Here is a 14,470-nt window from a genome sequence, read left to right on the forward strand (position 1 = left end):
CCCACCACGTGCTTCCCCCGACACCACATCCCCATTCCGGCCCCCCAGCAACGCTTGCCACCTCGCCGCGCTGCCCGATCTCTGCTCCCCCTTCTGCTCATGGGTCTGCCTGCCGCAGGGAGGGCTGCCTGAGGAGGAAGAAGCCAAGGTCGTCCACAGAGGGCAGGGAAGCCGCGTCTGCCCCCGGCCAGCTCGCTGCGGCTTTCCCTTTGGCCGCTCACCTCTGCTCGGCCACCTCCGCCCAGCCTCTGGGAAACAGGCCCACCCGGGGAGGGGATGACAGTCAGTTGGCAGGACACAGCAGCGCCAGGCTGTTCTCTTCTTTGGTTCCAGTCCATTCCAGCCAGCGCTGTGGTGTTGCCAATTTGTACTTCCCAAGCGCTTAGTACAGTGCTCTGCACATAGTAAGCGCTCAATAAATACGATTGATGATGATGATGACCCCGGTGCCCCTCCCCTTCCTTCTCTCTGTCTCTCTCTCTCCCCCCTCATATATTAGCACTGCCCCCCTGCTCTTGATTCCCTGACCCCTCTACCTGTGGGTGGTCTGAGCAGAGCTGGTGGTCGCCAGTCCATTTCCTAGAGGAATGCTTTGAACTCAGCACCTATGGGCGGGCGGATCAGACGGCCGGACAGAGGGTCCCTGCGGCTCCCGGGCAGGGGGTCCGGGAGCCCTCCCCCCACCTTGGATCCTCTCCCCTCAGAAACCTCAAGCATCCAAGCTCCCAGGCAAACTGAGTCTTTGGAGGGTGATGGGCAGGAGGGAGGGAGCGAGCTGGTGACAGGGGGAGGGAGAGAGATTGCGTATGTTTGTGTGAGTGAGTATGGGTATGCTTGCTCACTGTCGGCAAGCCAAAGGCGGAGGGGTGGGGGGAGTTGCTACTTGATGTGTGTTTAAGGGCGAGATTATCTCCGTGTGCCCGTACCACGTAAGGTGCAGTGTGATGGTGAGCCAGCCCCAGTGTGGTGGGTATCAAAGCCAGAGATCGCTATCTCCAAACCCCGACTGCACGGAACCTGCCACGCTCTCCAGCTGCTGGCAGAGAGAGGGCAGCTTCTTGAAAAGCTAGAAACCACACGGCCTACCGTGTTCCCGCTTTCTGCCCGCCTGGTACCCACCGTGTGCCGGGGGCTAGGCAGCTTCTCCAGCATCCGGGCCCCTGCGACTCTCAGGCCCTCTAGACCATGATGCTTCCCTTCCAGTTTGCAGTTTGTGGGGGTAAGGGTTAGACGGGGACGTGGTATCTGGCCAACCCCAGTCAAGTAGGTGCGTGATGGGTCCTTGACCCCTGGGCCAGTCCGTTGCCTTTGCCCCACTGGCCCGGTTCTGGGCTCACTGTCTCCCAGCTTGCCAACGGAGGCAAAGCCCCACGGTGGGCAGCCCATTCCCTGCGGCGGCAATGGTGGCGTGTGGGCACAACTCCCCAGCTGGCTGTTGGATGACATTGGTGCTGCCGGGGGCAGGAGGCCTGGTTTGGGGGAAGTGGAGGTGCTGTGTCCCGGGCAGGGGAAGGGACGAGCCCAGGAGCCAGGCCCCACTGTCGAAGGCAGAAATGTTGGCTGGGGGCAGCTCAGGCTGGGGGTCTGCCGTGGCCCGGGGCTGGGGAGATGAGCCCCCCGGGTGTGGGCCAGCCGGTGGCCCAGCGGCATGGACCCTGGCTGCTCTTAGGACCAGAGCCTGCGAGGAAGTCGGCTGGGGGTCGGGGCTCGAGGAGTTGGCAGCGGATCCTTGTTGGCAGCGTGGTCGGGGCCGGTCCTCGGGCAGCAGGGGCAAGGACGGACGGACACGGTAGACATTGGGAGCAGGGGGAGCGAGATCCGGGGCGCTCTCTTCCTCCCTCCCTCTTCTCCCTCCACTCACGCAATTTCCAGAGCGGTGAGTCACCGTGACGTGACATTTGCTGCCACCGCACCACCTGCCCTGCCAGGTACCCTGAGGGGCGGGCCGTTTCCCCGGCTCCACCCCCCCGGCCGCTCCCCACCAACCGGAGGCCGCCCGCCCCGCCCCGCCCGGAGGAGCCACCGGCTTCCCCGTTGCCTCGACTGCCTCGATGCAGGATGTGGTGAAGTAAATAATGTGCTGTGCAGAGATGGTAAACAGTCAACTCATTTCTCACCTCCTGGGCCCCAATGGGCCCGCGCCAGAGGAGAGAGGAGGGGGAGGAGGCAGCGGCGGTGCCCTCTCTTGATCTCGGTGTGTTGATGGCACAGCAGCACTGGTAGCCAGCGGAGCGGAGCTGTCGGCAAGGGATGGCTGAGCCGAGACTCGGACCCTCCCAGACCCTCCCTCCTCCCTTTCTAAGCCCTGCTCGGTGGAGAGCACCTCTGCTGCCTCTTGACCCCTGACCATTGCCGGCAGCTCTTTGGAGCTGGTTTGGACCGTCACCCCCATCCCCGTGAAGTCTCCAAGTGGCCAGTCCCTGGAGCCGTGAACAAGGGCATCCCAGTAGGAGAGAGGTCGGTAGGCCCCTGTAGTCACCCAAAGGGTCTAGGGTTCTCCCAAAGCGTGACCCAAGCCCTTAGTGTAGTGCTCTGTATGCAGTAAAGCCCTCAATAAATGCGATTGACTGACCCCCCCCTTGCAGGAAGGGTGGCTGGAGGAAGGGTGGCATGAGCCTGGGAGAACTCTGCAGTTTTGAAGTCTCCGAGCCACAGTCAGCTGTTCGCCGGCCGGGAGGCAGGGGGATGGTTCGGTTGACCTCTCCAAGCGTCCCATTCCTTTGTCCTGTCGTTGGCCTACTGTGACCCTGCTCTAGGGGCAAGTAGAAGATGGGGTCTGTTGGGCCGAGCAAATCTTTCACTTGGTTGGCAGAGTTTCGCGTTCATTAGGGGGCTTTTCCCAGAGCAGTCGGCATGGAGACAGGAAGCAACTGCTTGCCAGGAGTCCTGGGCCCGGGGAGACTTGGCGAAAACAGGTCCCAGCTCCAGCTCTGAACGTACAGGAGTGGTGCTGGCCGTCTGGACCGTGGACCATAGGGGTCAGGGCCGGGACCGTAGCTTGGAGCTTGAGGGGGTGTGGCTGGGTGCCTGCCAGTCCCCAGTGGGGAGGGTCCAACCTCCCAGGTTTCCATGTTGTGGGTGTTGCCCCAGCTGGGGGGGTGGAGATCCAGGATTTGCCAGAGAGTGACCCTCGGGCACCCCCAGGGTGGGTGGCGGTGAGGGGGCGCCCACCGGTACTACAGCCTGACCTCGAGGCTTTGCTCTCCCCCGGTCCCCATGAGCAAGGGTCCATGGAACGACAGGCAGGGCCAGCCAGTCTGGTGCCCTTCACAGCGGGCTTGGCAGCCGCTGGAACCTGAGTCCGGTGCCCTAGGTGATGCAGGACCACCTCTGGGGGATCGCCCGCTTCTGGGGCAGCGTGGCCGCAGAAGCAGGGGGTGGACAAGAGGACCTCTCGCCCCACCTCCAGCTGGAGGAGACTGCATTCTTCCCCTCTCCTTCAGCCTCTGGGCAGAAAACCACTTGGCTGCTGCCATCCAGAGACCTTTCTCCCCCTCTGCTTCTCTTCCTTTCCTGTTCTTACCTCACCGCCATCCCCCCAACGCCCCTTCTCCGCTCTGTCGTTTGTTCCTCCCTCCACCCGCCCCCAGCTTCAGGGCCAGGGCTGATGCTCCTGAGCGAGTGTTCCGAGTGTTCCGGCATCGACGAGGGCTTGGGCGGGCCGGGGCCGCCAGTGTTTGACCATCACCGGGCCCGGCCCCTCGCACGTGAATGGAGAAACACGATGCCCAGTGTGGGGCCTCCCGCCGGTAGCTTGTCCCACCCAAACTGCCCTCACAGGCCTGGTCAGCCCTCGGTCTTGGTGGAAGCCAAGTGTGGGCACCTTGGTTAGCCCAGACTTCCCACCGCTCCTTAATCTGTGAAGCGGGGAAGAGCGGGGAACGTGAAGGAGGCAGCGGGACCTAGACCTGGCCTGGACATGGGACCAATTTCCTCAGCTCCAGGCGGAGGGGACTTGCCCAGCGCAGGCCTGGGGAGACCTGGCCCCGGGACGCTGCTGACCCAGGAACCCGCCAACGAGCCTCCCAGCAGCCAAGAGGTGGCCGCAGAGCTGTGCTGAGCCAGCCGGGGAGGGGACGAGTATCTGGGGGTGGGGGTAGGGGCGGGGGGTGTCCTGGACCAATTCAGGGGCCTCTACCTCTTCACAGCCTGCGCCCTTTCACAACCATTTCGTGGAAAGGAGGGGAAGGTTCCTGGCTTGCGGGAGCCCCCTACCCCCCGACCGGCCAGCCAGTCCGCTCCCCCGAGGTCCCCGTCTGATTCACTGAGGGTTACTTCAGCACGCTGGCACGTGGCTTCCCTCTCCCCCTCCCCAGAACCAATGATCCTGCCAAGACTCCCCGGCTCTAAGCGGGGCCCCCAACGGCGGCTGGCACGCGGCGCCCCAAGCCAGGCCCCGGAGAAGGTCCAAGGGACCCCAGAGGCCTGGTGCACCGTGGCTTCCACGTCTGTTGCTTCATCGCTTCCCTCTGCAAACCAGGGTGGCTGGAGGGGATGGAAGCCCCAGGGCCCGGGGGTGGGGAGTAGCGAGCATCCCTGGGAGGGAGAGAGCAGGGTTTCCGGGCCCCCGGGTAAGGGCTGTAGCTTCCCTTTGGGGTGGGGCTTTTCCGCATTGTGCCCGTAGAGCGGTCACTGGGGTCCGCCCAGGACCTGCCCCACTCTCCCAGACCCCAGGCAGCTGGCCGTGACCCTGGGGCAGGTCACTTTGTCCCTCCCCCTGCGTCCAGTCCGGATTGTTACTAATAATGGCCACAATAATTGTGGTGTTTAAGTGCTTACTCCGTTTGTTACTAAACCCTGAGAGAGATAAGGTGGACACAGTCCCCGTCCCACTTGGGGCCCCCAGTCAGATCACAGCTAGCAGTGATGGGGCGAGGTCATGCTTTTCTTTGGCCCCTGCCCCCCTGTTCCGTTCTCCTTGGCTCCAATTTCTGCTTCTCCCTACTAGACGCCCCTCCCGCCTCTCTCCATCTGCTGCCGCCCGCCGGAGCCCCCAGCCTGATTCGCCGCGGCCCCAGCCCCGGAGTGCCGGCGGCACCATGAACGAGGTGTCCGTCGTTAAAGAGGGCTGGTTGCACAAGAGAGGTAAGCGCACCGCGGGGCTGGCAAAGCCGGCCTTTCCTCCCGGAGCCTTCCCACCCCCGGCCCTTCGGCCCCATCCATCTGGGCATGGCTTTTACGGGGGCGGCGAGCAGAGGGGTTAAGCGACTTGCCCGTGGTCACGGAGCAGGCCGGCGGCAGGGGCAGACTAGGCTCTGAGCCTCCCTCCTTCCAGGCTCGGGGCTCCGCTAGGCTGTGTAGCCTCGCCGGGAAGGCACTGACAGCCCCTGTCCACACCAGATGACCAAGAGCTAATTAGATGAGGCAGGGTAGTCCCTGGTTGCCTCCCGTCCCAACTTCACTGCCCTCTTTGCTACCTCCCAGGGGCTTCTCAGCACGGGTTCAGTAGTGCCGCCGGTCAGCGGGTTGTTTTCCAGCCCAGGCTTCCTGATGATCAGCCTGGTGGGTGTTCCGCTCTCCTGGTCTAAAATTGGGATCAGCTCCCAGGGAGGGCCTGCTGCAGCCTGGAATCAACTGGCGGGGCATTGGCCTTTAGGTCCTTTGGGATGTAACCAGCCTGACAGCTGCCGCCCTTCCTCCCCCAGGAAGAAGAGCGGGCAGAGGGGCATGGCGTTCTGCGTTTCTTGGCCACCCTGGGCCTCCCCTGGGACCAGGGTGTCACCACCCACACTGGGCTTCATTTCAGGGTCATAGAGGCAAGACAGCCTTTGCCAACCCTGGAGCCTGGCTCCCGCCACCCACTGTGGGGGTGATGATAATGATGATATTATTTGTTAAGCGTTTACTGTGTGTCAAGCACTGTTCTAAGCACTGGGGGAGATACAAGGTCATCAGGTTGGGCGAGTCCCTGTCCCACATGGGGCTCACAGTCTTAGTCCCCATTTTATAGATGAGGGCAATGAGGCCCAGGGAAGTGAATTGACTTGCCCAGGGTCACACAGCAGGCCAGTGGTGGAGTTGGGATTCAAACCCAGGTCTTTCTGATACCCAGGCCCATACTCTGTTCACTAGGCCATGCTGTTTTGGGACCAGTGTAGGCAGCGAGAGGCCCTGCAGGTTCATTCTTCCTAATCAGGTTGCCGCCCTCGCTCGCCCTGACCCGGCCAGGCCCCAGTCTCTGCCCTTGCCCAGTGTCCGGCCTGGAATCGCGTCCAGGATCTGTTGCCTGTGTGGGCACACGGCTGGCAGGCTGCCCTCTTCTGATGCTTCCACTTAAATGGGACTCCCCGCAGGTGGCAGCTGGTATTTTTAGCCCCCGGGGGCTTGCCAGGGGCCCGGGGCCAGAACTGTTGGCTCTGACCCACGCAGGGATGAAGACTCGTCCTCAGACCAAGTCCTGGCCCCCACCCGACCCCCAGGGACTCCCTCTGGAACTCAAGGCCTTCTGGTCATTCACGGGCGATCAGAGGAACGTCCAGAGAGACAGGCGGCATACCCCCCCCCCCCCCCCCCCCGGCTTTTCTGTCTCCAGGGACTGGCTGAACGGGTAGTCGAGGGGCCAGTGTGCCTGCCCACCCACCGGCCAATTTCCCGTCCCACTGCTGAGTGTTAGCTTCCAGGACCTGGCTGCCTTCTTCCTGCGCACCTTGTTGGCCTGGCCAGAGCTGGGGCGGGAAGCAGCTTCTGGCTCCGTCTCCCTGCCCACAGTGCCTCAGGGCAGCTGCAGTCGGGGTTTAGGGATGATAATGATAATAATAATTGTGGTATTTGTTAAGCACGTACTATGTACTAAGCGCTGGGGTGGATACAAGCATATCGGGTTGGACATAGTCCCTGCCACACGTGGGGCTCACAGTCTCAGTCCCCGTCACACAGCAGACATGTGGCGGAGCTGGGATTAGAACTGGAATTAGGGATATTTTAGCCCATGAAGAGGGCCTGGCTGATGCCTGGGGAAGCTCGGGCTGGGCCTTTCCCTTCCCCGCCCGCTCTCGCTAACCACCGTGTGGCCTTGTGACTCTTTGGCACCTTGTTTTGTTTTGTTAATGGCCCTCCAGTGAGTCAGCCAGCCAGGCATCCTAATGTTTTCCTTCTCCTTCCCAGCCGCCCCTCCTGCTGGCCTCATGCCCTCTAAGTACCAGCTGCTTCCCAGGTTCCCCTCCCCTGATAGGGTCCCCCCATTCTTCACCCCCTGCCCCCCACCCAATCCCCTTGATGATCCTTCTTACCCAAACTACCTTCCCTTGAAATTGAAGCTCTTCTCCACACCACCCTCTCTACTGAACTCAACTCACTCACTCCCCTATCCCTTCGTCGATCTCGTACCGCTAACCCACAGCCCTGGATCACCTTCACAGTACGCCCCTTCTACTCTTGTGCACGAGCTGCAAAGCGATGCAGGCGGTAATCTAGATATCAGGCCGACCTTGTCCACTTCAAATTTATCCTTACGTGCTTTAGCTCTGCCCTCTCCTTTGCCCGGCAAAATTAATTCTCCATTCTTACTGGCATGAATCCATGCCAATTGCCCTCACCAGTTGTTCCAGGTGCCTCCCCCATTCCTTGTCCCTAATGACCTGTCCACTTACTTTATTGAGAAAATTGAAATTATCAGGCATGCTATCCCTAAAATCTCCCCTGTTCCTCCTGACCCTTCTTCAACTTTCCCAGCAGTATCTCCTGCCTTCTCTAAAAATTCACCCCTCCACCTTGCACATCCGACCCCATCCCTTCACACCATATCAAAACACTTGCCCCCTTCTTTCTTCCCTCCCTAACTGCCATTTCCACTGTTCACTCGCCAGTGGATTCTTCCCCACTGCTTTCAAACATGCCGTGTCTCTCCTACCCTAAAAAAACCCCTCCCTTGATTCCATGGCTCCCTCCAGTTATCGCCCCATCTCCCTCCTACCCTTCCCCTCTAAACTCCTTGAGCAAGTTGTCTACACCCGCTGTCTCAAGTTCCTCTCCTCCAATTCTCTCCTCGACCCCCTCCATTCTGGCCTCCATTCCCTTCACTACATAGAAACTGCTCTCTTACGGGTCACCAATGAGCTCCTTCTTGCCAAATCCAACGACCCCTGCTCCATCCTAATCCTCGACCCCTCAGCTGTCTTAAACACCGTAGATCACCCCCTTCTCCTGGAAACATGATCCAACCTTGGCTTCGCTTACACTGTCCTCTCCTGGTTCTCCTCCTATCTCTCTGGCCGCTCATTCTCAGTCTCTTTCACAGGCTTCTCTTCTGCCTCCCCCCGCCCAACTGTGGGTGACCGTCAAGGTTCAGTTCTGGGTCCCCTTCTATTTTCCATCTACACTCATTCCCTTGGAGACCTCATTCACTCCCACAGCTTCAACTACTGCCTCTTTGTGGATGATTCCCAAATCTACATCTCCAGCCCGAATCTCTTCCTCTCTGCCATCTCGCATTTCCTACTGCCTTCAAGTCATCTCTACTTGGATATCCCATTCTCACCTCAAACTTAAAACGTTTGACTGAACTCCTTATCTTCTCTACAAAACCCTGTCCTTTCCCTGACTTTCCCATCACTTTCCCATCACTATAGACAGTACCACCATCCTTCCTGCCTCACAAGCCCGTAGCCTTGGCATTATGCTTGACTCCTCTCCCATTCAACCCATTCATTCAATCCCTTATCAGATCCCGTCGGTTCGACCATCACAACATTGCTAAAATGCGCTCTTTCCTCTCCAGCCAAACTGCTACCACATTAGTCCAGGCATTTATGCTATTCCGCCTTGATTCTTGTGTCAGCCTCTTTGCCGACCTCCCTGCCTCTTGTCTTTCCCCACTCCAGTCCATACTGGAGTGCTACCCAGATCATTTTTTTACAAAAATCTTCAGGCCACGTTTCCCTACTCCTCAAGAACCTTCAGTGTTTGCCCATCCACCTCTGCATCAAACAAAAACTCCGTACAGTTGGCTTTAAAACACTCAATCACCTTGCTCCCTCCTACCTCACCTCGCTACTCTCCAACTACAACGCAGCCCGCACGCTTTGCTCCTCTAATACTAACCTCACTGTACCTCGATCTCGTTTATCTCACCACTGACCTCTCGCCCACGTCCTGCCTCTGGCCTGGAACGCCCTCCCTCCTCATATCCGACAGACGATTGCTTTCCCTCACTTCAAATCCTTATTGAAGGCACATTTCCTCCAAGAGGCCTTCCCTAACTGAATCTTCCTTTCTTCTTCTCCCAGTCCCTTCTGTATCACCCTGACTTGGTCTCTTTATTCATCCCCCCTCCCAGCCCAACAGCACTTATGTACATATCTGTAATTTTATTAATTTATATTCACATCTTTCACCCCATGTAGACTGTAAACTCGTCGTGGGCAGGCAGTGTGTCTGTAATATTGCTATATTCTACTCTTCCAAGTGCTTAGTACAGCGCTCTGCAGCCAGTAAGCTCTCGATAAATACGACTGACTGACTGACTGTTCATTTCTCTTCCAGGCGAGTATATCAAGACGTGGAGGCCCCGCTACTTCCTGTTGAAAAGTGACGGCTCGTTCATCGGGTACAAGGAGCGGCCAGAGGCCTCAGACCACAGCCTACCCCCTCTGAATAACTTTTCGGTTGCAGGTACGTCGGGGATGGCGGCGGGAGGCCTTTGAGAGAGCCGAGCCTGGCCCTCGTGGAACCAGCTAGGCACCCTGACCCTTCCCACTGCATGAACTGAGGTCCGGGTTCCCAGAATCTTCCCCGCACCTCATCCTTTCCTCGGGGTGAGGTTTTGACCTCCGGCTGTGCCTCTCTGCCCCCCACCCCCCCCCACCCCAAGAATGCCAGCTCATGAAGACGGAGCGGCCCCGGCCCAACACCTTTGTCATCCGCTGCCTCCAGTGGACCACGGTCATCGAAAGGACATTTCACGTGGACTCTCCCGACGAACGGTAGGCCCCACCCTCCGGCCCCTGAGGCGGCCCGGGCGGGTGGTGGACCAGAGGGAGTTAGCTCTCTTCCTCCCTTCAAGGCCCTGCTGAGAGCTCACCTCCTCCAGGAGGCCTTCCCAGACTGAGCCCCTTCCTTCCTCTCCCCCTTGCCCCCCTCTCCATCCCCCCCATCTTACCTCCTTCCCTTCCGCACAGCACCTGTATATATGTATATATGTTTGTACATATTTATTACTCTATTTATTTTACTTATACATATCTATTCTATTTATTTTATTTTGTTAGTATGTTTGGTTTTGTTCTCTGTCTCCCCCTGTTAGACTGTGAGCCCACTGTTGGGTAGGGACTGTCTGTGTATGTTGCCAATTTGTACTTCCCAAGCGCTTAGTACAGTGCTCTGCACATAGTAAGCGCTCAATAAATACAATTGATGATGATTTATGGAGCACTTACTGTGTGCAGAGCAGTGTACTAAGCACTTGGGAGAGGACAATAAAACAAAAAACAGACGCACTCCCTGCCCACAATGAGCCAGGTCTGGCAGGCCATGGGAGCTGGTGATGGAGGTTGGCAAAGTCAGCTGCCGGGGGCCATGGCATACCCGCAATGAGCATCAATTGATGAGCATCAATCAACCAATTGATGCTGTTTATTGAGCGCTGACTCTGTGCCAAGTAGTGTATTAAGTGCCTGAGAGAGTACAAGACACTAGAGTTGGTAGACCCCATCCCTTCCCTCGAGGGACTTACGGTCTCATTGCGGGAATAGACATGAGCAGCAGGACTTAGTGGAAGAGCCCAGGCTTGGGAATCAGAGGTCGTGGGTTCTAGTCCCGGCTCCGCCACTTGTCAGCTGTGTGACTCTGGGCAAGTCACTTAACTTCTCTGTGCCTCAGTTCCCTCATCTGTAAGGGGATTAAGACTGTGAGCCCCACCTGGGACAACCCGATTACCTTGTATCTACCTCACCAGTTAGAACAGTGCTTGGCACATAGTAAGCATTTAGCGAATACCATTATTATTATTATGAGATAAGATAGGAAAAGGCATCTATCTCTGTGGGATGATGAGGCTGCTATTAAGACTGTGATTAAGTTTACGATTAAGACTCTGGGCCTCATGCGGGAAAGAGACTGTGTCCAACCCAATTTGCTTGTTTCCACTTTGGCGCTTCATACAGTGCCTGGCACAGAGTAAGTGCTTAACAAATACCATAATAATAATAATAATTATAATTATTACTATTCCCAGGAGCCCATGGTTTAGTGGAAAGAGCATGTGCCTGGGAGCCAGAGGGCCTGGGTTCTGATCCCAGCTCTGCCCCTTGTCTGCTGTGTGACCTTGGGCAGGTCTTTTAACTTTTCTGTGCCTCAGTGCCTGGCACATAGTGAGCTCTTAACAAATACCATGGGAAAAAGAAAGTCGTGGGGCACAGGCCAGACCTAGGGAGTGGGGCACCGTCCCGATCCAGACAGTGGGGGCCCATCCCTGGGGCTGGGGCTTTCTCTGCCATGGCCCGGGGGGCGGGACAGGACGATGAAGAGGCCTGTATCCCCAAAATGCTTGAACGCCTGCTCTCCATGCCCTCTGGGCACCTCACTCCTGCCCCTGCAGACTTGCTTCATTCCATTCTTGCAGTCGTTGGACACCTGTCACTCAAATGCTCCACCAAAATCCATCAATGGTATTTACTGGGCACCCGCTGCTTGCGGAGCAGAATGGGAAGTCACAATCCCAGGCTCGGGGGGCTTCTAATCTAATCCTGCAACACTCAGGCACAAAGTCATTCCATCAATCAACCAACCAGTTGTATTTATCAAGTACTTATTGAGTGCAGAGCACTGTTCTAAGCGCTTGGAAGAGTAAAATGTAACAGAGTAGGTAGCCATGTTCCCTGCCCACAAGGAGACGGACATTAATACAAATAAATTACAGATACGGACATAAGTACCATGGGGATCTGGGAAAAGGAGAGACTGGAAAGCCAGATCTGTGGAGAAGCGAGGGCTTAAAAAGTAGAGCGTTTAAGTTTGCAGGAAAGGCCTGTGGAAGATAGAAGTACAGAAGTGTGGAGAGGGAATTTCAAGCAATCACTGGTATTTATTGAGCGCTTACTGTAAACACTCTACTAAGCACCTGGGAGGGGACAGTGTGACAGAGGTGGTAGACACGTTTCCGGCCCACAATGAGCTTACAGTGTAGAGGAATCGGAGCATGTGAACCATAGGAGGAGGCCTCCAACAGCAGGTGAAATTTCAGAAGGGCTTTGAAGCTGGGGAGAGCAGTGGTCCGGTGGATTTGTCGGGGAGGGAATTGCAGGCGGGAAAAATGGTCCAAGCAAGGTGCCGGAGCAGGTTGGCTTAGTGGAATAAAGAATGTAGCATGGCTTAGTGGATAGAGCACGGATCTAGGAGTGAGGAGGTCATGGCTTCTCATCCTGGCTCTGCCACTTGTCTGCTGTGTGATCTTGGACAAGTCACTTGACTTCCCCGTGGCTCGGTTCCCTCATCTGTAAAATGGGAATTAAGACTGTGAGCCTATTGTGGGGCCGGGACTGTGTCCAACCCGATTTGCTTGTATTCCTTCCCAGCGCTTAGAACAGAGCCTGGCACAGAGTAAGCGCTAAACAAATACCACAGTTGTTATGATTATCAGTGCAAGGTGGCATGTGGTGGTAGAAAAATGAGAATGAGTAGGAGGGAGAGAGTCGATGGGGTATCTGACAGCCAACAGGTGTGAATTTCTGCTTGAGGCCAGGAGGAATGGACAGCGGCTGGAGGTGTTTGGAGGCCAGGCAGGAGAGAAATGAGTAGTTGAGCCTAGAAGGCAGGTTAGGAGGTGGTGGTAGGAGAGGTTAGGGTTAATGGGGCTGGGGAAAACGTCCCCCCCTTCTTCCCCTCCCCACAGTACTTGTACAAATTTATTACTCTATTTTACCTGTACATATTCACTACTCTATTTTATTAATGATGTGCATATAGCTGTAATTCTATTTATTCTGACGGTTTTGGCACCTGTCTACATGTTTTGTTCTGTTCTCCATCTTCCCCTTCTAGACTGTGAGCCCCTTATTGGGTAGGGACCATCTCTATATGTTGCCGACTTGTACTTCCCAAGCACTTGGTGAGGTAAACAACACCACAGAGCACCCCGACCCCATTCCGGTGAGACCCAGCTCCAGGGGCCGGACCGCCTGACCCCCATACTTCTTCTCCCCACGACATCCAGCCGGGAACTGAGCCAGCAGGGCTACTGCCACGGCAAAATCCCGGAGCCCCAGACTGGCCTCCCGCCCACACCTGTTCCAGGCCGGATTGGCAGGGGCAAACCGAGGGCTACTTCTGCCCTGGAAAACCTCCCTGAGAGGTCATCTTGGTGATCCCCTTGTGGCGACGAGGTCCCAGGTCCCCTCGTGTCTGTTCCCCGGGGAGGGAGCAGGACGGCCAATGGCTGTCAGTCTCGGGCCCAGAGGAGTGGATATGACACTGGAACGTCTGCCCCGGGAGAGCCCTCGACCCGACCTTAGCCATGGCCTGACTGCCCCTGGCCGTCCAGTGAGGTAGCCCTTCGCTGGCTCCTAGGTGCCCAGTGCACTTTGTCTTTTCTTTAGGGGGAGGGTTAAGCGGCCTGGTATAGGACAAGCACCCCCCTTCACCCGCTCTCTCCTTCCCCAAGTCCTTCCTGGACAGACTGCCTTCTCTCCAACCCTTCCCATGGCAGCCGGAGGGATAGAAGCAAGACTTGTACCTGCAAGGAGTGAGATGCCAAGGCGGGTTTCTGGGATGAGGGGCCTACCAGCCCTAGGAGGTGTCAGAGAGTTGGGCACAGCCCTCGGGGTAGCCAGTAGGAACCAGAAGCCCCTCTCAGGGGTGGCCCCCCGAGAGGTATTCAGGTCTCCCGGTGCCACAGCCCTGCTGCTCCAGCTACTGCCGCCCACCCCACCACCACCTCCCTGCCTCTCACATCTGTCCCTTCCCAGGGAAGAGTGGATGAGGGCCATCCAGACGGTCGCCAACAGCCTCAAGAGCCAGGAGCCCGGGGAGGACTCGATGGAGTTCAAGTGCAGCTCCCCCGGTGACCCCTCAGCTGCCGAGGAGATGGAAGTGGCGGTGACCAAGACACGGACGAAGGCGGTGAGAGGGCGAGCGGGTGGGTTTGGGACTGGGCGGCCGGCGCTGGCCGGAATGCAGCCCAGAGGCGAGGATCAACTTTGCCTCATGCTTTCCTGGCTCACCCACCCAGCAGACAATGAACGACTTTGACTACCTGAAGCTTCTGGGAAAGGGCACGTTTGGCAAGGTGATCCTGGTGCGGGAGAAAGCGACGGGACGCTACTATGCCATGAAAATCCTACGGAAAGAGGTCATCATTGCCAAGGTAGGCCGCCTGGCTCCGGGCCCCGCCCCAGGGGTGGCCATCAGAGGCTGCGGGCCAGAGGCTCAGACCCCATTGCCAGTTGCAGCGGAGCAGAAGGGGCAGAGACCCCCACGATTCCAGGTGTCCCCGGGAGCTCTGGGGCAGCTGTAGTGCCCGTAGGGTTAGGGCTATTTC

The 14,470-nt window shown here is 57.6% G+C and overlaps 1 protein-coding gene across 4 annotated transcripts in view; it reads left to right on the top strand.

Moving 5' to 3' along the window:
• AKT2 (AKT serine/threonine kinase 2) overlaps nucleotides 1–14,470 on the top strand; it is a 29,480-nt gene that overhangs the window by 10,601 nt on the left and 4,409 nt on the right. For 2 of the 4 annotated variants that reach the window (XM_038767331.1, XM_038767332.1), the window contains exons 2-6: nucleotides 4,949–5,085; nucleotides 9,481–9,609; nucleotides 9,809–9,920; nucleotides 13,899–14,052; nucleotides 14,162–14,296. In XM_038767331.1, coding sequence (XP_038623259.1) covers nucleotides 5,040–5,085; nucleotides 9,481–9,609; nucleotides 9,809–9,920; nucleotides 13,899–14,052; nucleotides 14,162–14,296 — 576 coding nt within the window. In that variant the 5' untranslated portion in view covers nucleotides 4,949–5,039. The remainder of the gene's footprint in view (nucleotides 1–4,948; nucleotides 5,086–9,480; nucleotides 9,610–9,808; nucleotides 9,921–13,898; nucleotides 14,053–14,161; nucleotides 14,297–14,470) is intronic. The other 2 variants (XM_038767333.1, XM_038767334.1) reach the window with 1 other exon arrangement.

This window comes from Tachyglossus aculeatus, chromosome 26, assembly GCF_015852505.1.
Source record: "Tachyglossus aculeatus isolate mTacAcu1 chromosome 26, mTacAcu1.pri, whole genome shotgun sequence".
NCBI classification, from domain to species: Eukaryota; Metazoa; Chordata; class Mammalia; order Monotremata; family Tachyglossidae; genus Tachyglossus; species Tachyglossus aculeatus.